Source organism: Etheostoma spectabile, unplaced genomic scaffold, assembly GCF_008692095.1.
Source record: "Etheostoma spectabile isolate EspeVRDwgs_2016 unplaced genomic scaffold, UIUC_Espe_1.0 scaffold00569355, whole genome shotgun sequence".
NCBI lineage: Eukaryota > Metazoa > Chordata > Actinopteri > Perciformes > Percidae > Etheostoma > Etheostoma spectabile.
In genome coordinates, this window is record NW_022605082.1 from 184,742 (window position 1) to 209,192 (window position 24,451).

The following is a 24,451-nucleotide window of genomic DNA, read 5'->3' on the forward strand; positions in this document are numbered from 1 at the left end:
CCTCGTTTCGGTGCTACTGAAATACCAGCGCTGCCTTTTTCAATCTAGTGGTTGTTTTTGTCATTTAGCAGCGATTTACTGGAGAAATATGTTATTACATATTTTTTTTTACATTTAATTTGGACCATATAGAAATAAACAAGCTGTTCTTAAATATTGCTGGCTGTCTTGTTGTGCTCCTTTTTTTTATTTAAACATATACATTTAAAAAATATCAATGTTTTTGACAAAGCCGTGTTGTGTAGCGGTGTAGTATTTTTAAGCTTATTTATTTTATTGATAAAATAATCATTGAGACAATTTGCTATATCACTTAATTTTTCTATCTAAAAGGTCTATCTCTGTAGGGATCCATCCCATAATGTTGTCACACACTTAGAATCATAATCTGAGTCTTTCAACACTTTTAGTGGATGGAAACGTTCTCTTATCAAGGAGTTTAAACACAGAAACGGCAGGAAGGATAAATCCACCAAATCAAGTCTCAAATAATCAGCATGAGGCCTCGTTTAATTTCTTTTATTCAACTAAAAAACAACAATAACTTGAGAGTGAACAATTAAAAATGGCCAACTTCTAGTTTGTTGGTAATAATGAGAGGACCAATTTACACAAATATTTTATTTGCGCTTTTTCTAAACTTCCAACTTTTCATAGTTTCATCCCAAACCCACTATATAAGGGTGACAAAAATGTATTCCTAAAATGAAAATTATACTGACTTTCTGTCAGCCAAAAAAAAGTATGTTTCTAGAGATGAGAAGAAAATTTACAAAATCAAAAAGTTTTAAACATGTCTACATTTTCCAACCAAAACATCTTTAAACGTCTTAATGTTTCTCCTTTGTACCTTCTCCTTCCCACGGTGGGTACGTTGTGGTTAGGGTTGGGTACCGAAACCCGGTTCTAGTACGGCACCGGAGCCTTAACACCCGGTATCTATCGGACGAATAGTAACGGGGATTTGGGGGCCTCATTTTGGTGCTACTGAAACATCAGGGCTGCCTTTTTCCATCTAGTGGTTGTTTTTGTCATGTAGCAGCAATTTACTAAAGAAATATGTTATTAAATATTTTTTTTACATTTAATTTGGACCATATAGAAATAAACAAGCTGTTCTTAAATGTTGCTGGCTGTCTTGTTGTGCTCCCTTTTTTTTTATTTAAACATATACTTTTAAAAAATATATTTTTAAAAGGATGGGTTCAGGCACCAATTCTGGTGCCTAAATGGTAAAGGGTTCTGAGGACAGGCAGAAAACAGTCCAGCTGATCCACAATAACAAACATGTTGATCAGAAGATAAAGTTACAGTTGGTCAGCCTTCAATGTGGAGAGAAGATCAGAATATAACAACACAGCTATCAGGGCATGAGGAGGAGGAAACAGCTTGGCTCTGAAACATGTTCACAACGAGGAAGTGTGAATACGCTGGTGTCTTTTAAGGTTACTACTCTGAGAAAAGGTTCCCCCACATTGTTCACACCAGTACGAGTTCTCTCCAGTGTGAATTCGTTGATGTTTTTTAAGGTTACCACTATGAGAAAACGTTGCCCCACATTGTTCACAGCTGTACGGCTTCCCTCCAGTGTGAATGCGCTGGTGAGATTTAAGGTTACCACTCCGAGAAAACGTTGCCCCACATTGTTCACAGCTGTACGGCTTCTCTCCAGTGTGAATGCGCTGGTGAGTTTTAAGGCTAGCACTCTGAGAAAAAGTTTCCCCACATTGTTCACAGCTGAACGGCTTCTCTCCAGTGTGAATGCGCTGGTGAGATTTAAGGCTACTACTCTGAGAAAAAGTTCCCCCACATTGTTCACAGCTGTACAGTTTCTCTCCAGTGTGAATGCGTTGATGTCTTTTCAGGTCACTCTGTTGTGTGAAAGCTGCCCCACATTGATCACAGCTGTACGGCTTCTCTCCGGTATGAATACGCTGGTGTTTGTTAAGGTAACTACTATGAAAAAAGGTTTCCCCACATTGTTCACACCAGTACGGCTTCTCTCCAGTGTGAATTCGTTGATGTTTTTTAAGGTTACCACTATGAGAAAACGTTGCCCCACATTGTTCACAGCTGTACGGCTTCTCTCCAGTGTGAATGCGCTGGTGAGATTTAAGGTTACCACTCCGAGAAAACGTTGCCCCACATTGTTCACAGCTGTACGGCTTCTCTCCAGTGTGAATGCGCTGGTGAGTTTTAAGGCTAGCACTCTGAGAAAAAGTTTCCCCACATTGTTCACAGTTGAACGGCTTCTCTCCAGTGTGAATGCGCTGGTGAGATTTAAGGCTACTACTCTGAGAAAAAGTTCCCCCACATTGTTCACAGCTGTACAGTTTCTCTCCAGTGTGAATGCGTTGATGTCTTTTCAGGTCACTCTGTTGTGTGAAAGCTGCCCCACATTGATCACAGCTGTACGGCTTCTCTCCGGTATGAATACGCTGGTGTTTGTTAAGGTAACTACTATGAGAAAAGGTTTCCCCACATTGTTCACACCAGTACGGCTTCTCTCCAGTGTGAATTCGTTGATGTTTTTTAAGGTTACCACTATGAGAAAACGTTGCCCCACATTGTTCACAGCTGTACGGCTTCTCTCCAGTGTGAATGCGCTGGTGAGATTTAAGGTTACCACTCCGAGAAAACGTTGCCCCACATTGTTCACAGCTGTACGGCTTCTCTCCAGTGTGAATGCGCTGGTGAGTTTTAAGGCTAGCACTCTGAGAAAAAGTTTCCCCACATTGTTCACAGCTGTACGGCTTCTCTCCAGTGTGAATGCGCTGGTGAGATTTAAGGCTACTACTCTCAGAAAAAGTTCCCCCACATTGTTCACAGCTGTACAGTTTCTCTCCAGTGTGAATGCGTTGATGTCTTTTCAGGTCACTCTGTTGTGTGAAAGCTGTCCCACATTGATCACAGCTGTAAGGCTTCTCTCCAGTGTGAACTCTCTGATGAATCTTTAAATATCCTGATGTGAATGATTTGTCACAGTGCTGACAGCGGTGACGTTTGACTCCTCTTCCTCTCCGTTTCTATCAACAGAGAAAAACCAAGAGAGTGAGTTAGTGAGGTGCCATGCTGTAGAGCTCTATCTTAAACTAGAAAACAACATTTAGAGCATGTCTATGGAACATTGTTTGACTGACGCATTACTTTTCTTAATTATCTGCCAACATCACTAGTCACTCCCCAGAGTCCTTATGTTTTTTATGTTGTTTTTTTTTAATTGATACTATAAATAAAATTGAATTGAAATTGAATCACTATTATGGAGTTGCATTATGGGAAATGTAACATCCAGTGTTGGTTAATTTGTGATAAATAAACTACCCTTTATAAATGTATGTGTGGCCTCCATTTTGTTGCCAGCCTTTAGCTGTAACATTATTACAGAATACTTGAAGAGGTCATGTTGCCTTATGCTGAAGAGGAAATGCTTTTGAAACGGGTCTTTCAACAAGACAAGGACCCAAACACACCAGGAAGGAGCAAAGTCTTGGTTCCAGATCAACCAGATGGATGTTATGGAGGGGCCAGCCCAATCCCCAGACCTCAATCCCAGAGAACACTTGTAGGGTGACATCATAAATGCTGTTTCTGAGTCCAGACCCAGTAATGCAGAGGAATTATGGGATGTAGTTCAATGGTCCTTGGCTGGGATAGAAGGTATTGCATACAAAGATGTAATAATTGGTCGAAAGGGGGGTGGCCTCATACACCCTCCCCCCAAAAATACATGCATGTCCATTGATCTGCGTTTGTATATCAACAGACAGAGTGAGTGAGTTAGTAAGGGGCCATGGTGGAGCGAGCTAAGTAAAACCAGAAGCATCGTTCATAGCATGTCTGTGTCTAAGTTCCACTTCCATGGTAACCATGGTAATGCAGCACTATCAGAGGGCCGCAGTTTAATTGACTACCGGTTTTTCTTTTAGGAATTACGGTATAATATATAAATCCTAAAAGACATTTGTGAAACACTCTGTGTGCATTCATTAATATTGAGATTAGATTTCTGGGACTCTTCAGTCTGGAGTACCCTCTTTCCTTCACTCACCTCCTCCTCCTCAACACCTTTCCTCTTGCCCTCCTTCTTCTTCTTCTCCTCCGTCTCCTCGTGTTTCTGCATGTACTCTGTGATAAGGTCAAGGTCCAGGTTGTCTTGTGGCTCCCATGTGTTCTCCTCACTGGAAAGGTGGGTGCAGACAGAAGAACATCTCCTCACACTTTGTTTTTAGACAATGCATTCTCACTCTAATTATCATTCCTATTATTTCTTTTTTCTATTGCCATCTTGTAAGGTTATTTGTGGGTCTGCAACCTAGTGTCATAATACCAAACCTTCAACTTTGAGGACATGATACCATGCTGACACCTATTTGCAATATGTAAATATATATTATATCTCAGGACCAAGAACACCAAGCATAAATATTCTAGATTCATACTTACTCTGAGAACCCCTTCCATTTCAGCAGAAACTCTACTCTTCCCTTCACCACTCTGCGGTCCAAAACCTTCTCCACCACATACTCCTCTTTGTCCTCTTCCACCTCCTTCTCCTTCTTGCCCTTCTTTCCTGCTGTGGTCGCCAGCTTGCCGTCTGCTGAAGGTGCCTTTAGTAGACCCGGAATGGGGGGGGGGGGGGGGGGGGCATGCAGAGATAATGATACTAGGGTTAGAAGAACTAATGGGAGGTGTGAGTGAATTCTAGTTGACTGTTTTTTACTAGATTTAAACACAAGGCAGGCCTGGTCGCTTCTTTAAGGGAATACAGTGGGGTCCGTTTTTGGCTTCCCACGATGAAATTTGCGTAATCAAGCGATTTCTTTTTCATTTCATAGAACGCCCCGGGTTTTTTGGCAAAAGCCCATCTACCGCTCCGTAAACCACTGTCTGATCATGAGCCAGTCAGAGTAGTTCCCCGCACCGCGCAGCTTAGTTTCTAGATGGAGACAGTCAGAGAGGACAGAGTAACGGGAGGAAAACTCCACAGATAACAGTCGGCTATACGGCGGTCTCAAGGTTTACCAGTAAACGCAACATTTTGTACCATCTTTGTTATTCAGAGAACAGCAGTGAGCAGTGCTAGTTGGTGCTAGTTAGTGTCTGTTCGCTTACAGGGCTCTAGGGTACTAGTTAGTGTCTGTTAGCTCACAGATCTCTAGGGTGCTAGTTAGAGTCTGTTAGCTCACAGATCTCTAGGGTGCTAGTTAGTGTCTGTTAGCTTACAGGGCTCTAGGGTGGTAGTTAGTGTCTGTTAGCTCACAGAACTCTAGGGTGCTAGCTAGTGTCTGTTAGCTCACAGGGCTCTAGGGTGCTAGTTAGCTCACAGGGCTCTAGGGCGCTAGTTAGTGTCTGTTAGCTCACAGGGCTCTAGGGCGCTAGTTAGTGTCTGTTAGCTCACAGGGCTCTAGGGTGCTAGTTAGTGTCTGTTAGCTTACAGGGCTCTAGGGCGCTAGTTAGTGTCTGTTAGCTCACAGGGCTCTAGGGCGCTAGTTAGTGTCTGTTAGCTCACAGATCTCTAGGGCGTGAGTAATAATTTTCCTCTAGGTCAATCCGCTGCATCTCCATAAACAAAGCAACGTTGTTTATATCAATATGGTTTATGTGATTTTGCATTACATAACCCATTTCTTTTTTAAAGACGTGCCTGTGTTTGGTTCTCTCCTCTCACTCTCTATCCTCTTACTCTCCGTGCAGACCCCCCCCCTGCCCTTCACTAACACAGGCTCCCCAGCAACAGAGACAGAGCGGCAACAGAGACAGAGCGGCAACAGCGCCGGTGTCAAGCTTCTGACATTGGTCCACAGTTTTAATTGTTATTAACACAGCTGTATATTGTTAAATATGAGGGACAAACTTGTCTTCGTACAGAAACAGCATGTGAGACGAAACCAGCTGGACCCATTCCTAATGAGTCAGTCGTCTCTCTGCGAGTACGTCCATTGCCCCCCCCATCCATTCCTAATGAGTCAGCCGTCTCTCTGTGAGTACGTCAATCGCCCCCCCATCAATTCCTAATAAGTCAGCCGTGTCTCTGTGAGTACGTCCATTGCCCCCCCCATCCATTCCTAATGAGTCAGCCGTCTCTTTGAGTAGCATCCATTGCATCCCCCCCCCTCTCCCCAGCTTTTTTTTATCAGTTATTGTTGAAAACAAGTATAGAAGCTTAATCAGAGATACTTATATATATATATATATATATATTTATTCCCTTATCCTGGTTTTGTGCAACAGGCCCCTGGAGGGGGAAAACCCAGAAGGCACATAACACCGGATCAACATCAAAGGAACAAAGTTGCGTTCAAAGCCTCGTGCTGCAGGGCCAGTGTCTATCATAATACTGAAGAAAAGAAGATGAAAATGAGAAAAAGATTCCGCTTCCCTACCTGTAGGCGCTCCTAAACCTTCACCCCCCGTCCTTTCCTGGCTTGTTAATATTCCTGTAGTCCGGAAGTGTCCCCAGATGTAAAGAATTCATCCAGGTTGGGAGTATTGTCCTGTAGAGTCCGTGCTAACTAGCTGCTAACTTCACGTGCCAACCTCGTTCCGTCTCCTCGCCCTGCACCGTGTTTCTGGGTATGTTTGTATTCCTCATGTTGCTGCCTACACAATCAAACTATCCCCGCCTTTTCCGGTTTAGTTTTCACCCCGGGACAGCCCCCGACGTCCAGCAAGCGCTCCCACTGTGGAGCGCCAATACGCTGCGTCATCTCTCTGAGCGGCCATCTTAGAAACAGCTCTCATTGGCTATCAACACGCCAATCATGCCAGTTGTAGCCAATCACGTTCCCTTTCCAAGGGTTCATAGCGTGATAGGAACATCCAATGGGAGCCTAAGCCCCGCCTCCCAGAGCCAGCAGGCTCACACATGTGATTTATGAAAACAAAGCTGTTCAGCAGTGAGTTTTTTCTTTTTCTTCATGTCATCTTTATTGCAAAAATAGGAAACAGAACACTAATGACATATAAAAGTATATAATACAAACATAATAAACATAATACAATACAATTTTGCCAGGGGAAGCTTAAAGGCCGTTACAAAGATAATTAAGACCATATGTTAACAGTTTTAATTACCTTCAGAATCAGAATCAGAAATACTTTATTGATCCCCGAAGGGAAACTCTGTGTTGCAGTTGCACAAATATTATAAATATCAGAGTAGAAATACAAACAAAGAAATATAAGGAGTGTGGACATGTACGGTATTTACATAGTTAAAGGAATGTTATTATACATTATTTACATAATTAACGATAGTTTCAGAAATACTTTATTGAAGTATTAATAAGAAGCTTATATAAGATAGATATAGATATAATAAGAATATTAATTAGAAGCATTTATTTAGGAATTGCAATGGTGAAAAGTAAAATAATAATAATAATAATAATAATAATAATAATAATTGTAGTAGTTGAGTATTGCACACATGTCAGGCCAGTGTTATTGCACAAAACAGATAATACAGATAATATTGTCCAGTTTCAACCTCTCTGAGTGTCTTAGAGCGAGGAGTTATAAAGTTTGATGGCCACAGGCAGGAATGACTTCCTGTGGCGCTCTGTGGTGCATTTTGGGAGAATGAGTCTATCACTGAAAGTGCTCCTGTGATTGAGCAGCAAGCCATGGAGTGGGTGCGAGACATTGTCCAAGATGGCATGTAGTTTGGACAGCGTCCTCCTCTCTGACACCACCGACAGAGAGTCCAGATCCACCCCCACAACGTCACTCGCCTTGCAGATCAGTTTGTTGAGTCTGTTGGCGTCCGCTACCCTCAGCCTGCTGCCCCAGCATGCAACAGCAAAGAGGATAGCACTGGCCACCACAGACTCATAAAACATCCTCAGCATCGTCCTGCAGATGTTGAAGGACCTCAGCCTCCTCAGAAAGTAGAGACGGCTTTGGCCCTTCCTGTAGAGGGCTTGAGTGTTATTGGCCCAGTCCAGTTTATTGTCTAAGTGCACTCCCAGGTATTTGTAGTCCTCCACAATGTCCACACTGACCCCCTGGATGGAAACAGGGATCACTGCTGCCTTGGCTCTCCTTAGATCCACCACCAGCTCCCTGGTCTTTGCCACGTTGAGCTGTAGATGGTTCTGCTCACTCCATGTGACAAAGTCCCCCCCCCCACAGCTCTGTACTCAGCCTCGTCCCCCTCGCTGATACATCCAACCACAGCAGAGTCATCAGAAAACTTCTGAAGATGGCAGGACTCTGCGTGGTAGTTGAAGTCTGTGGTGTAGATGGTGAAGAGGAATGGCGCCTGGCTAGAGCTTCAGAAGGCAGGAGATGACAGATTACACATCTGTCACATAGTCAGTTTGTACTCTTAAATACCAAGTCTCTTGCTGTTCCTTGACTAGTTGGCCCCCCCTGCTCTGCATCGCTCCAGGTAAGTAGAAAGCAATCTGTTATGCACCTTTGAATTGCACTAAAATGTCCACATTTGGACCTGAATCCAACAATAACATTACTTGACACTCATATACATTGGTTTTCAGGCAAAAAATGTTGGTCAGGGGTTTAGTTACAGTTTGAAAAAGGAAAATAATTGTTAGATGAATTATGATATAATTGCAGATGAAGTGTTTATGACCCATCAAAGACGACAAAAGGATACATCAGTTGTCGGGGGTCTGATTTAAAGGAAATGATACTCTTTAAAAGTGTTGGGGTTCTAGCGTTAAACTAATGAGGAAGACTTTGACAAATCTAAGTTAACCAAAAAGTTACTCTTTCAAATGTTACATCTGTATCTGTCAAGACCGGACCATTCCCTGACCGGGAATTGAACCCGGGCCGCGGCGGTGAGAGCGCCGAATCCTAGCCACTAGACCATCAGGGAGTCACATATGTCAAGTTTGCCTTTGTAGATGTGAGTTTCCTTTTCACTTACTGGAATGACTCATGTTGTTTTAGGCGAGGAATGGCACCGTAGTTTTAGATGTTAAAATGTGCGCACAAGAAAGCTGAGGGATTACTGTGGGCAAATGGAGAATGACTAGGTTAACTGAAGATTTTAAATATTGTGAAAATTAACAGAACATATGAACACGTTAAACATATACGGGCATATAACATATACCTGCAGTCTCAGTCTTTGGATGGTATTGGTAGCGTATGCGCCCCGTCATAGTTACCGACAATTTTGTTGATGAATGAGTATTTCACATTGAACACTTTAGATTGGGTGTTCATTTAAAAACAGGGAATTGCCAGTAAAGATAAAAACAACAGATTCAGCAAGGAGTCTAATACGTTGTCACTAATGACTTTAGTCACTTCACCAAGCTATGTCATAAGAGTATAATGTAACTGATACAAATTCAAGTCAACATATGGTTTGTCTTCCACCTATGTAACATCAGCAAATGGCAGTGGTGGGATTTGAACCCACGCCTCCAGAGAGACTGGAGCCTAAATCCAGCGCCTTAGACCACTCGGCTCTCCACATCGTGAGACACACAGGGACCGTAACTAACGGTATATTTGTCAATGTCATTGGAATAAAACTTTCGCAAGGAAAAAGCCAATACTTTATTGAAAAATGTTGTCACTCTTTGTCATTTTTCTCTGTCATTGATGATTATTAGAATATTGTAACCAGTATTAAGTGAGGAGGTTTAGGTCTGTGTGAATATGGGCTGAGCATTTACCTGGGCTGAATGTGTGAACATCTTCTTTTGCATATTCACTGTAAAGAGCCATTACTCCTCCAACTGCCAACTATTGTTCCAGACACAATAGGATATACAGTTTTAGATTGGAAGGTAACTGTCCAAGACCAAAGACTTCACTGAAATACCTCAAGGGATCAAAACAGTTTGTCAAAATGGGAAAGGTCATGTTTTTGATTACAAATTCCAGCACAGTTGTTCATTTACCATTCAAAAACAAAAGTACAATCATGAAACACATACTACTTAGATAGAATGAACCTGGTCAGGTGGCAATGAAAGAATTCCAGAGACGTGGACCCTCTGGCACAGCCATACTTGGTCAGGACAACACCGCCCTTCTTGATAGTGCCCTTCTTGATGTGCTCCATGCGCACCTGGTCCAGCAGTGGCACCACCATGAGGTCCCTTCCGTTTGCCCCTCCCAGTTGCTCGTAACAGAGAGAGGTCTCCTGCATCCCACTCAAATATGCAGGCAGAGAGACAGCTCATGAAGGTGGGACCAGACGTGAGATTTTTTTCGCAGCCCACGCTCACGTTCAAATTGATAAATGCCGTACTCTGCGTAGGAATCGGCGTACCCCCGTCCTACGCCTGTTTTAGGTCGTATGCACACTTCATAAATAAGGGCCCTTGTGAGCACAATAAAGATTTCTTAAAGAAAGGTTTGTACTTTATAGTTCTAGTTTTTTTGCAGTTCTTCTGGTCACACTTGGCACTATTTCACATGGTTTGTCTGTAGTTCTCTATTCTGTCAAGGCTTAACTCTGTCTCCCACACCTATTTTTTTTTTGTTTCTTGTTATGTCTCGGGAAGAAGTATTGTGCTTTTAGGTCAACCATCCATCTGTACATCAGAATCAAAAACACTTTATTGATCCTTGAAGGTAGCCTCTGGAAAAAAGGTGCTCCTTCGAGCCAGATTTGAACCAGCGACCTAAGGATTTCAGTTCTATACCTCTACAGTCCTCCGCTCTACCAACTGAGCTATCGAAGGGAGCTACTGTAGCCATACGCACTTCTCATTCTGTGAATGTGATAACACGGGGCCCCCCTGGATCTGACAATCTTTAGGGGATGTAGCTCAGTGGTAGCGTGCATGCTTCACAGGTTTTTATGGTTGATCGTATGAAATTCTTTCATATTGGAACTAGTTTTGCTTGAACACTGTGACAACACATATCCTGTACTGGATATGGAGGCACTGACTATTTGTCTAATCTTCTGGATTTTGTCTATGAAGAAGGAGGCAAAGTCCTTGCAGGCCTTGTTAGATAACAGTTCAGATGCTACTGGTACTGGAGGGTTTGTTAACCTATTGACAGTAGCAAACAAAGCACATGAATTATTATTGTTTCCAGAGATAATATCAGAGAAGACCTCCTTGCCTTCGTTAGTTCCAAATTATAAATGCAAAGTCTCTCTTAAGCAGAAAATGCGTTTGGATTGGTAGGAAATGGAGATGGGCGTTGCCAAGAGGAGGCGCCTTTTTGATTGACAAGAAATGGATATGAAGTCTCTCAGGATTGGCAAAAAATGGAAGGGAGCTTTGAGTTTGATTGGTGAGAAAAGAAGATGAGAAAGTGGACAAATATGTTCTGGGTCATGACAATTGCTTAGGTCATAATATTTCCAGAGACTTAATTTCTTTCAGGTAGTTAATAGATATGGTCAAATGAAGCTTCATTAAGCTTTCTGAACAATGTTCTTCATTTTCTGAACGCATTCACTCAGTAGTGTTTTATTATTGGTTGTGCATCTGTGATTGTCCTAGAGGTCTCTCAGTCCAGCACCTCTCCCTCTCATCTTTGTTAGTTTTACACTGTCCAGCAAAAATCACTGACACCATACCTCACACTCATCCATGCATACACACTCACCTCTGACTAAACTGACTACCACCATCGTTGAATTGCCATTTCTTTTGTTGTAGTAATATAATCACATTTCCTTCAAACCTTGAACACGGTCTTTTGTCCTGGTTGTTTCATGGGGTCATGACAAAGCATCTAGGGTCAGTCTTAGCCTTTGTGTGAGTACATAGGTTTCCAAAAACATTGTTTTTATTGAGATTAAAGACCAAGTTGTTACTATTTCTGAAATTTTCCCAACCATTGCACCTGCTTTCATGTCCTCGTTGGCACAGTAGGCAGCGTGTCAGTCTCATAATGTGGAGGTCGTGAGTTCAACCCTCACACGGGGCAGCTGCTTAAAAGACAAAAAAACACAACTGATGCTGAAAATACACTGACAGGTGGTTGAACAATAGCACAAGCATGTGAATGGAAATTGTGGGTCTATGGTTGTTTCAGAGATTTGCAGTGAGAGTTGTATTGTCCAGCAGAAAGACAACAGGTGTGTTTCTTTTCGTCTATGATTTATATCGTAGCAGTGCAAGCATTTATCCCAGGTTTGAGTTCCAGCCACAGCAGTTGCATTTAAAGGTTTTGAAGCCATATACAACATTACCATTACAAGTTTTACCCAGGTTTCTTCTTTTATTCAGTGATAATTCAATTTTCAGACAGCACAACAAGCACTTTAAATGTACATGTTTTACACTTTCTATTTTACTGTATTTATTTACTTGTACTGTAGTGTAGTATATTTATTGTATTATGCTCCAGTGTTTATGGGTGTTACGGCAGGTATGAGCACAGTTTCTATTTTTATGGATGAAGTAAATTTGAGATGCTGTTAAGTTTACTCTTCAGCAGGTGGAGACATTAAGTACTGGCCTTTTTCAATCAAGTATTGACTTTTTCCTTGCAAAAGTTTGTTTCCAATGACTTTAACAATATGGAGTTAATTTGTTAACTAAGGTTCGGGAGCAGGGCCACGCCCAAACCACACCTCTAATCACCAGACAAACCTACATATATCGTGCTGCGTAGCCAGACTTGCGTCTCTGATTGCTTGACGCAAGACGGTCTGCGTTTCACGCTCCCGGTCGTAGATCCGGAGCTGCAGCTACGCTCACCTGGAGTCCAGGACGATCTGTACGACGATCTATTCGACACAGGACATGTTTCAGTCACGCTGCAGCGGTCGGATCCCGTCATTTGTCTCAACGGCGCCGATTGCGGATTACGGTTTGCGGTCGTCATGCCTCGGCTTCGCCCGGATCTACTCTCCTCCGCCGACCGGTCCCCTGCTTCCCTCGGCTTCGGCTTCTGCTTCCAGCGGCTCTCGGTCTCCTTCCCCTCATTCCGTAGGGTCGGGATATCGGAACCGCGGGGATCGGCATTTACCCTCTCCTCGTCATCGGCCTTCCTCCCGTGGGGCGCATCGTGGCGGCTCTTCCTAGTCTCCGTTGCCACCCCAGAGGCAGCAGCCCCCGGGCCTCCGGCCCCTCCGGGTTTGTAGCAGGCGTCGGCTTCGGCCGGCATTGTCACGCATGACGTCACGGTCCTCGTCGGCCACGGAACGCATCTCCGGCTCCCCCTGGCGGTGGTCAGGTCGTATTTCCCCATGTGCCTGCTCCCTCTGTCTGTCATGTCTCAGGCGTTCTCTGCCTTTCATCCCTGTGTTCGCAGGCTTCACGAGACCCTGCGCACATGCATCCCTTCATCCCTTCATCCCTTCATCCCTTCCTCTACCCTTCCTTCTGCTGTCCTGGCCGATCGGCTTCTGCTCCTCCCTTTCTCTGCTGGCCGCACTGCAGTGCCACATCCAGCCGCTCAAGGGGACCTTCCTACTATCGTGCTTGACGATTCTTAGCCTTCTTCTTTGCTTCTGGTCTTTCCTTCCCCCCCCCGTCCCCGCATCCCCTCCCCCCCCTCCCTTCCCCAACTCCCAAATGCATTTTGCTCCTTGTGTTGACCACTTTTTCTCCTGCCAGGGCTGCTCCGGTCGCTCGGCCGGCTTCGTCGGTGCGTTAGCCTTCACCGGTCTCCCCTGCTCTGCTCCGGCTTGTTCTCTGGCACTAGGTTTGAGTATTGTTGTTGCCGATTTCCCCTCTAGCCCTTTGAGATTTCCTTGTGTAATGTTAGAGGCATTATAAATAAGATGTATTATTATTATTATTATTATTATTATTATGTATTCCGTGATTGGGCACGGGTCCGGGTCTCCTTCGTCGTTCCGTGACCTATGGGCTTACCCCATTGTTGGCTTCCTTTCTTTTGGGGGCACGAATGGCAAATACATCGGCTCCAGGCTGCCAAGGCACCTTCACAACACCCACTTTTCACTATTCCAAAATGGCCACTTGACTTTTGTTTCAGAAACAGCATTCTCTGCATTTCAGCCATATCACCCAAACATTTCCACATCGTCGCAGCATCCACAGTCGCTAGATCAGGCATCTGCCATCAAACCATTCAGTTCCCAGGCCGCAGGTCATTCCAAGCACACCGGTCTTACATTCACAAACGATGTCAACAATTTCAGTCAAGCCCACGCACAATCAGTTTTACACAATCTGACACTTTTGGGGGTCTGTAAACTATTCGGGCGAAAACTGCTTCTGAGACAGAACCCCCATCCTGAGTCTCTTCCACCCGGACATCACACATCCTCCCAGACCAGCCATCAGACGACATCCACATCAATTTCGCACATTCATAATGTTCATTTGCACATTCATAATGTTCATTAAATCTTTAACTAACACATGGTTGTGGCGTGGTCCATGCTAGTGAAATGGAGTTAATTTGTTAACTAAGGTTCGGGAGCAGGGCCACGCCTAAACCACACCTCTAATCACCAGACAAACCTACATATATCGTGCTGCGTAGCCAGACTTGCGTCTCTGATTGCTTGACCCACCCTCCCTTACCCTCTCCTTTCGTCCATCTTCCATTCCTGTTGCACTTCTCTCTCTTGTCTCTTCTAGGTACCGTCTGGGGGGTCTGTAAACTATTCGGGCGAAAACTGCTTCTGAGACAGAACCCCCATCCTGAGTCTCTTCCACCCGGACATCACACATCCTCCCAGACCAGCCATCAGACGACATCCACATCAATTTCGCACATTCATAATGTTCATTTGCACATTCATAATGTTCATTAAATCTTTAACTAACACATGGTTGTGGCGTGGTCCATGCTAGTGAACATACCATTAGTTTCGGTCCGTGGTCTAAGGTGCTGGATTTAGGCTCCAGTCTCTCTTGAGGTGTGGGTTCAAATCCCACCACTACCTTTTGCAAATGTTATTTAATAGAGAGAGAGAGAAAGAGAGATAAAATGGAATGAAAAGAGGACTGGTGGTAATTATGGCAGCAATAAAGGTAATAGAACTATTACTAATAATAGTAGCAGTAATAGTGCAGGGCGTCCAGCAGGACCACGGCAGCAGTTGCATTCACTACTCAGGTGCCACCACAATCCAAGGAAGTCTGAGAGGGGAGAAAGCACAAGGGCTTCTGGAAAGAAGCAACATTAATTACATGCAAGCTCTTATCCTTTATCACCTAGTACTATCATAAAGATGATTACCTACACACATCGTTGCAGGGGGCACCCAGATTTGAACTGGGGACCTCTTGATCTGCAGTCAAATGCTCTACCACTGAGCTATACCCCCACACACTCTATGTTGGATATGCTTTTGGTGCATCAAAACAATGGCTGGGCCTCCACCATGTGGTTACCTTCACAGTCTGAGAAAGTATCCAAATCTCATCTACTGTATGAAAGGGAGTTAAAAGAAAGAAAACAGTGTAATTTTCTATAAAGGCCCAGCTGAATTTATGTTAATTACAACAGATGTCAAGACTAAGCACAGAAACGTGGTCCACACAAGGATCCACACTGTTACAGTACATGCTCGACCACAAGCACACAGAAGCACACAAACGCACACACACACAGCACCCTTCCCCCTTGCTTACAAACTCCGACAGAAATCAGTTTTCACACTATAACTACTCAAATAATTATAATGTAATAATGTATGTAATGTATGTAATAAATACTTTCTGATAAAGTAATCAATACGTTATGTATAAACTTACACTTCACGATCAGGGTCCTTTTCATCCAGAAAATCCTTTTCCATTTCAGAGTCCACGTAACTTCACTTTCAGAAGAGGAAATTATTTCTTCATTTGGTCTTTTGACCAATATAGCATCTGCCTCTTCCGCCATAAACCACTTTTTTCCTCCAAACATCTTTACAAGTGTGTAATAATGTTTCCAGCTAGTAGACAAATCACTAAAAGTTGCTCTGTTTACAAACAATACGTGCACCATTGCTCTACAATGGATGTCTGCGAGAGCGCACGATTTATGCACAGACTTAATAGCCATTACGCACGGCTTTACTAGGTCACGCCCTAACCCGGGGGTCGGCAACCCGCGGCTCTGGAGCCGCATGCGGCTCTTTAGCGCCTGCCTATTGGCTCTCTGAAGCTTTTTCAAAAATGTTGGAAAATGGAAAAAGATGGGGGAGAGAAATACATTTTTTGTTTTAATATGGTTTCTGTAGGAAAAAAAAAACATGACACAAACGTTATTAACGTTTTTCAATGCTGGCAAAATGTGTAGAATAAATATTAAATTTCAACTTCTTTCAACTTTTCTGTCAACGAAGATTTACCTCATAGCCTGCGACACACGTTTCTATCAGCAAGGCGGGATCCCAGGCAGGTGGCTGTTGTAAACAAACCGGCGGCTGTGTGATGGGCCATGGATCCCAAAGGGAAAAAGAGAAGAATAACTGAGGAGAACAGAGGATTCAACGTTTCTTGGATCGAATCATTTGCATTCATTGCCAATGCGGAAGGATTGCCTGAATGTTTGCTCTGTAGCGAGAAGTTGTCAAATAACAAAAAGAGCAATGTGGAAAGACATTTTCAAGGAAGGCATGCTACATTTGCAGCCGAGTAACTAGTTGGTAGTGAAAGAAAAAGTGTGATTGCATTACTTCTGGAGAAATTAGAGGAGCGCAAAAATAGATTTAAGAAGTGGATTGCATCTCCAAACTCCACTACTGCTGCAAGTTTTGTTGCAACGCGGGAGATAATAAAACGCGGCAAACCGTTCACAGATGGTGACTACATGAAGGAGTCATTTATCAACATATCAGAACACCTATTTGCAGACTTCAAAAACAAAACCGAGATAATACAAAAAATTAAAGACATGCCTCTCTCCGCTAAGACAGTGAAGGAAAGGGCTATTAAAATGGCAGGCAACATCACCGATCAGCAAATCAAGGACATTAATTCAGCGCCAGCATACTCAATTGCCTGTGATGAGTCCTGTGATGTGATCGATATTGAACAGACTGCGCTTTTATGCAGGTATGTGAACTCCGACGGGCCGCAAGAAGAAATGATCCAATTAATACCACTGAAAGGCCAAACACGGGGGGAGGACATATGTGAGGCTGTGCTGAAGTGTTTAAATGACAACAGGATAAACACCAACCATCTGATTTCAGTGGCTACAGATGGGGCACCCAGCATGAGAGGATCAAAAAGGGGGTTTGTGACTTTGCTACAGAAAGCATTGGATCGAAATCTGCTTGCATTCCACTGCATCTTGCATCAAGAGGCACTGTGTGCACAAACATTCCCATCGGAGTGTATGGCAGTGATGAACCTTGTGATCGAGATGGTGAACAAGATAATTGCAAAAGCATTGAACCACCGTCAGTTCCGTGCATTGCTTGATGAAGTTGACAGCGAATATTCCGATCTCCTGCTACACAATAAAGTCCGATGGCTGTCCAGGGGTGAGGTTTTGCGCCGCTTTGTCGCTTGTTTAGAGCACGTGAAAACATTTCTGAAAAGCAAAGAGCTATACTATCCGCAACTTGAAGATACCGAGTGGCTCGAAAAACTGCACTTTATGGTGGATATGACAAGCCACCTAAATAAGCTGAATGAAAGTCTGCAGGGGCGGGGAAACACTGCACTTCAAATGCTGGAAGCTGTTCTATCATTCGAGCGCAAGCTGACTGTCTTTGCCAGAGATGTACAACGAGGCACGCTCTCCCACTTCCCCTCCCTGAGAGAATTCAAAGAAGCCCATCACGATCACACACTCAACGGTGATTATTTGCAAAATGCGATCGTTGATATGCAAACTGCATTTGGGAGCAGATTTTGCAAGTTCCGAAAGGAATAAATGACACTGTCTTTCCCTGTCACACCCCTGGAGATTGACCCGTCCTTGTTGAGCACATTTCCAGGAGTAAATCAAGCTGACCTTGAAATGGAAATGGCTGATATAGCCGACAAAGATTTATGGGTGTCCAAATTCAAATGTCTGACAGCCGAGCTTGAAGACGTCACTCGCCAGAAAGCCCAGCTTGCCCAAAGCCACAAATGGAGCGAAACTGAAAGCCTCTCAACACCCGAGAAACTTGTCTGTGACACATGGAATGCTCTTCCTGACAGTTATAGGAACATGAAGACATATGCATTTGGAGTATTATCCATCTTTGGATCAACATATCTGTGCGAGCAGATATTCTCAAACATGAACTACATCAAATCAAAATATTGCACCCGCCTCACAGATGAGAGCTTGCAGTCCTGCGTCAAGATTAAAGTTAAATCTTACATGGCCGATGTTGAAGCTGACCAGTGACGTCCGAAAACAGAAGTCACGTTAAACGGGTAAGAACACAATCCAGTCATAGGCACATTTTTAGTAACAAAGTGGCTGTTTTTATAAAGTGATATCTGATTTTTGTCAGTATATATTTGGAATGACACTTAGGGATATTGTTGTGTTTTGTCGTACCAGACATGGACCAGAGAGGAATGGAGGAGGACAACCAGGACCAGGAGCAGCGGAGCAATGAGGTCCCCAGAAGACCAGCAGCAGACTGGGCCTCTGATAGCAGCCATGTCCAGGTCAGTGTTCTCCTATCATAGAACCTTCCTGGCTTGGCCCTGGTGTCTGCCACTGTTCACCCAAATGCTCTCTCGTGTCAAAACTCCTTAGGTGAAAGAAAAAAAATGCAAACAATGAAGTGACTTTTAGACATTTATTTTAGTCCTTAAAATGGAAATGTTTCATTCACAGGATCTCAAACATAACATGTAACATCCCAAAATAAAATGCAAAAATGTTTTTAGGATGTCATGTCCAATATAAAAAACATTTATATAAATTTTATTAACATCTTCATACCAAGAGAACAGTCAACAATAGCAAAGAATAAATACAATAGCACTATTTATCTTTCAATTTATGAACATATCATGAGCAATGGCTCGTCTCGCTATAATGTCTTTATGCTTCCTGTAAATATGTCGTCAGAAAGACTTTACCACACGTTATGGCAAAATGTGGCTCATGTGCATGGACAAGTCCGTTGTGCTGGGTTAACTCCACCAGTGTGAAGGCTCTTCCAGAGCATTTAGGACAGCTGAAAGGTGGAGGCATTGCTGCTGTTGATCAAGCTAAAATGATGATTACCGTGGTCAATGATGACGGTGGCTGATCCTGCAAGAGATATCACATCATAATGTAATATTCACTCAGTTACATTGCAAAAAATTGCCACAAACATTCATAAAAAGATTTGTTTTAAAACACACACACACGTTCTGTGTTGTCATAAAGAAAACTAGAGACAAGAAGATTTGAATCTAGTAAAATATAGTCAGCTAGAATTCACTCACACCTCCCATTAGTTGTTCTAACCCTTGTGTCATTATCTCTGCATGTCCCCCCTTGGGTCTACTAAAGGCACCTTCAGCAGATGGCAAGCTGGCGACCAGAGCAGGAAAGAAGGGCAAGAAGGAGGAGGAGGAGGAAGAGGAAGAAGAGGAGTATGTGGTGGAGAAGGTTTTGGAGCGCAGAGTGGTGAAGGGAAGAGTAGAGTTTCTGCTGAAATGGAAGGGGTTCTCAGAGTAAGTATGAGTCTAGAATATTAATGCTTGGTGTTCTTGGTCCTGAGATAAATAATATATTTACATATTGCAAATAAGTGTCAGCATGGTATTGTGCCCTCAAAGTTGAAGGTTTGGTATTTTGATACTACGTTGCAGACCCACAAATAACCTTACACGATGGCAATAGAAAAAAGGAATAAAAGGAATGATAATTAGCGTGAGAATGGATTGTCTAAAAACAAAGTGTGAGGAGATGTTCTTCTGTCTGCACTCACCTTTCCAGTGAGGAGAACACATGGGAGCCACAAGACAACCTGGACCTGGACCTTATCACCGAGTACATGCAGAAACACAAGGAGACGGAGGAGAAGAAGAAGAAGAAGAAGAAGAAGAAGAAGGAGGGCAAGAGGAAAGGTGTCAGGGAGGAGGAGGAGGTGAGTGAAGGAAAGAGGTTACTCCAGACTGAAGAGTCCCAGAAATCTAATTTCAATATTAATGAATGCACACAGAGGGTTTCACAAATGTCTTTTAGGATTTATATATTATACCGTAATTCCTAAAAGAAAAACCGGTAGTCAAGCGGTGGCCCTCTGATAGTGGTTGGGGGGGCAACACGGATAAATAAAGGCCGGGAAAAATCAGTGTGGATAATCTCCTCGGTGCCTTTCATATAATGTGTCAGGTTTATCGTATGTACATTTCTACCAATTTAACTTCAACAATATAACAGATTCAACAATATATTCACACTTTGTTTTTCTGGATTATTGTTCTCATGTAAAGTATTATTTTTTGGGATCAAATTTTTATTTTTGATCTAATTAAGAAACAAAGAGTGCCAACCAGGGTTAGGCAACAAAAAGGCCACTTCAATTCAATTTGATTTATATAGCGCTAAATCACAACAACAGTTATCTCTTTGCGCTTTCCATAAAGACAAAGAGCAGGTCTAGACACGTCGGTCAGGTGTTGGATGCCATTTCAAGGCATTTGAAATCATTTTTGCAGAGCAGCTTTGCTGAGCTTCAGAAATGCTTGATGAAATGGACCTTGTGTGGACAATACCACATTCCACTACCATATTACTTACACAATACTGCTTGCTATACAAGATTTATTTAGCAAAAACGACAACCTAAAGCAAAAGGTCAAAGGTCAACTGGTGCCCCTCATTGCTAATACCTATCATGAACAATGGTTCCAATTTACTTTACTAGAGTAGAGCTGTTCCAGCAACATGAAGACAACACGGTAACACCTACAGATACCGATGAGAGCTAAAAATCTGTGGGAAAATGTTTATATATTTACAACTCTCCCGGCACTAAAAATCCTGGATGGTCCCCCATTTGTTACCGGCTGGCTAAAGGCTGGCAACAAAATGGAGGCCACACATAAATTGATCAAAAGTAGTTTGTTTATCACAAACTAACCAACACTGAATGCTACATTTCCCATAATGCAACTCCATAATAGTGATGTTGGCAGATAATTAAGAAAGGTAACGCATCAGTCAAACAATGTTCCATAGACATGCTCTAAATGTTGTTTATAGTTTAAGATAGAGCTCTACAGTATGGCACCTCACTAACTCACTCTCTTGGTTTTTCTGTCTGTTGATAGAAACGGAGAGGAAGAGGAGTCAAACGTCACCGCTGTCAGCAGTGTGCCAAATCCTTCACATCAGGATATTTAAAGATTCATCAGAGAGTTCACACAGGAGAGAAGCCTTACAGCTGTGATCAATGTGGGGCAGCTTTCACGCTACAGAGTACCCTAAAACCACATCAACGCATTCACACTGGAGAGAAGCCGTACAGCTGTGAACAATGTGGGGCAGCTTTCACGCTACAGAGTACCCTAAAAACACATCAACGCATTCACACTGGAGAGAAGCCTTACAGCTGTGATCAATGTGGGGCAGCTTTCACGCTACAGAGTACCCTAAAAACACATCAACGCATTCACACTGGAGAGAAGCCGTACAGCTGTGAACAATGTGGGGAAAAATTTTCTCGTAGTGGTAACCTTAAATCTCACCAGCGCATTCACACTGGAGAGAAGCCGTTCTGGTGTGAACAATGTGGGGAAACCTTTTCTCGTGGCAATGCCCTTAAAGCTCACCAGCGCATTCACACTGGAGAGAAGCCTTACAGCTGTGATCAATGTGGGGCAGCTTTCACGCTACAGAGTACCCTAAAAACACATCAACGCATTCACACTGGAGAGAAGCCGTACAGCTGTGAACAATGTGGGGCAGCTTTCACGCTACAGAGTACCCTAAAAACACATCAACGCATTCACACTGGAGAGAAGCCTTACAGCTGTGATCAATGTGGGGCAGCTTTCACGCTACAGAGTACCCTAAAAACACATCAACGCATTCACACTGGAGAGAAGCCTTACAGCTGTGATCAATGTGGTGCAGCTTTCACGCTACAGAGTACCCTAAAAACACATCAACGCATTCACACTGGAGAGAAGCCGTACAGCTGTGAACAATGTGGGGAAAAATTTTCTCGTAGTGGTAACCTTAAATCTCACCAGCGCATTCACACTGGAGAGAAGCCGTTCTGGTGTGAACAATGTGGGGAAACCTTTTCTCGTGGCAATGCCCTTAAAGCTCACCAGCGCATTCACACTGGAGAGAAGCCTTACAGCTGTGATCAATATGGGGCAGCTTTCACGCTACAGAGTACCCTAAAAACACATCAACGCATTCACACTGGAGAGAAGCCGTACAGCTGTGAACAATGTGGGGCAGCTTTCACGCTACAGAGTACCCTAAAAACACATCAACGCATTCACACTGGAGAGAAGCCTTACAGCTGTGATCAATGTGGGGCAGCTTTCACGCTACAGAGTACCCTAAAAACACATCAACGCATTCACACTGGAGAGAAGCCGTACTAGTGTGAACAATGTGGGAAAACCTTTTCTCGGAGTAGTAGCCTTAAAAGACACCAGCCCATTCACTCTACCTCGTTGTGAACATGTTCCAGAGCCAAGCTGTTTCTTCCTCCTCATGCCCTGATAGCTGTGTTGTTATATTCTGATCTTCTCTCCACATTGAAGGCTGACCAGCAGTAACTATCTTCTGAGCAGCATGTATGTTATTGTGGATCAGCTGGACTGTTTTCTGTCTTTCCTCAGAACTCTTTACCATTTAGGCACCAGATTCGGTGCCTGAACCCATCCTTTTAAAAATATATTTTTTAAATGTATGTGAAAAAAAAAGGACCACAAAAAGACAGTCAGCAACATTTAAGAACGGCTTGTTTATTTCTATATGGTCCAAATTAAATGTAAGAAAAATGTAATAATACTCCATTAAATTGCTGCTAAACGACAAAAACAACCACTAGATGGAAAAAGGCAGCGCTGGTATTTCAGTAGCACCGAAATGAGGCCCCAAAATCCCCGTTACTAATCAGTCCGATAGATACCAGGTGATAAGGCACCGGTGCCGTACTAGCACCGGGTTCGTTACCCAACCCTAACCACAATGTACCCACCGTGGGAAGGAGAAGGCCCAAAGGAGAAACATTAAGACGTTTAAAGACATGTTTGAAACTTTTTTTATTTTGGTTTTATTTTGTAAAAACTTTCTTCTCATCTCTAGAAACATACAATTTTTTTGGGCTGACAGGATGTCAGTGTAATTTTCATTTTAGGAATACATTTTTGTCACCCTTATAATGTAAATTGGTCCAAACAGTCCTCTCATCATTACCAAGTTATTGTTGTTTTGTAGTTTCTTATGTTTGTATTGTACTGCTAAAATTGCCTAAATGTTTAATAAGGGCAATAAAGTGCAATTTGTTTACCTTTTATGAATGCAAGCCTTTTTCTCAGCTAAAAGAAAACAAGGTGCTCTTCTGAAAATGCAAAATCTAAATCAGTTCATCTGTCATGTTGTCGTCCTTCCTGGTCTTGGTGTAGCTATGTATGTTTTCAAAAACTGGCAGATGATCACTCTCAGTGCTCGTGTGGACAGTGGATTTACAGCACACAGCGACTGAGCTCCACTGAACATTACGCTAAAAGGTACGTTATTTATATGATTATGAAGGAAAAGATGTTAAATGACAAAACGTGTAATTAAATTTTATGTTGTCCCTGTCTGACGTTTTCTGTTTTAACGTTACATGAATGCTATAAAGTTAGTCACTGTTCCTGTTTACGCCACTTTCGGATGGATAACATGTTAACTACAGTTAATTTAACGCTAACCTTAAACCGTGGGTTGATTTATATGTTTGTTTATTGTCTATTTACCTTTGTGGTGAGTAGAAATTGGCCTTGTATTAAGTCAAAATGTAATAAGTCAAAAGCATTACTATGTGACTTAACGTTAATGCTCATTCAAGTTATTATCATATAATTTAGCATGAACTCAGTGCTACGTGAACATTACCATTTAGCTTTAACGTTACCAGCCCGTTGGATACTAATGTCAGCTAATGTAATGACACACTATGAATGGACATTCTTAATTTGAATTATGTAAATTTGTTGTATTTTCTTCGCCGTTGACGTGACATCGGTTGTTGCTATCAGCCACCGTTGTAATTCTACAGCTTAAACATGTCTTCTGTTTTCTGGCAGTTTTACACTTAGCTAGTGTTTAGATCCAGTGGTGAAATGTAACTAATATACATTTACTTAAGTAGGCTACTGGAACTGTAACGATACTGCTACTCATTCTCTAATGTCACATCTCAGAGGGATTTGTAGGCTACTTATTAATTGCTCTACAGTTTTTTACAGCTTTGCAGTTTGAGGTTATTATTAATCAACACATACATTATGATGTATTATTATAGATTAAACTACCCAACTGGTGATAAAGTAATTAAAATCAGCTCCAACTTTACCAGCTGCAACATTACAGTGAAACGTCTGCCCAAAACTTGTCTATTGTTGTTTCTGAGATCAACAATAACTTGGGAAGTTGAATAGTTATGGCTTAC

At 42.8% G+C, this 24,451-nt stretch overlaps 1 protein-coding gene and 3 non-coding genes across 4 annotated transcripts in view; 1 reads left to right on the forward strand and 3 right to left on the reverse strand.

Annotated features, from left to right (window-relative positions):
• LOC116684836 (zinc finger protein 91-like) overlaps positions 1-22,391 on the forward strand; it is a 175,168-nt gene extending 152,777 nt beyond the window's left edge. The window contains exon 7 of the mRNA XM_032510271.1: positions 21,166-22,391. Within this exon, the coding sequence (XP_032366162.1) occupies positions 21,166-22,391 (1,226 nt within the window). The remainder of the gene's footprint in view (positions 1-21,165) is intronic.
• On the reverse strand, positions 8,777-8,848 carry trnae-cuc (transfer RNA glutamic acid (anticodon CUC)). The gene has a single exon. It is a non-coding gene; the product is annotated as a tRNA-Glu (tRNA).
• Positions 10,589-10,676, reverse strand: trnay-gua (transfer RNA tyrosine (anticodon GUA)). The gene is given in 2 exon segments: positions 10,589-10,624; positions 10,640-10,676. It is a non-coding gene; the product is annotated as a tRNA-Tyr (tRNA).
• Positions 15,137-15,208, reverse strand: trnac-gca (transfer RNA cysteine (anticodon GCA)). The gene has a single exon. It is a non-coding gene; the product is annotated as a tRNA-Cys (tRNA).
• Positions 22,392-24,451: the final 2,060 nt, after the last annotated feature.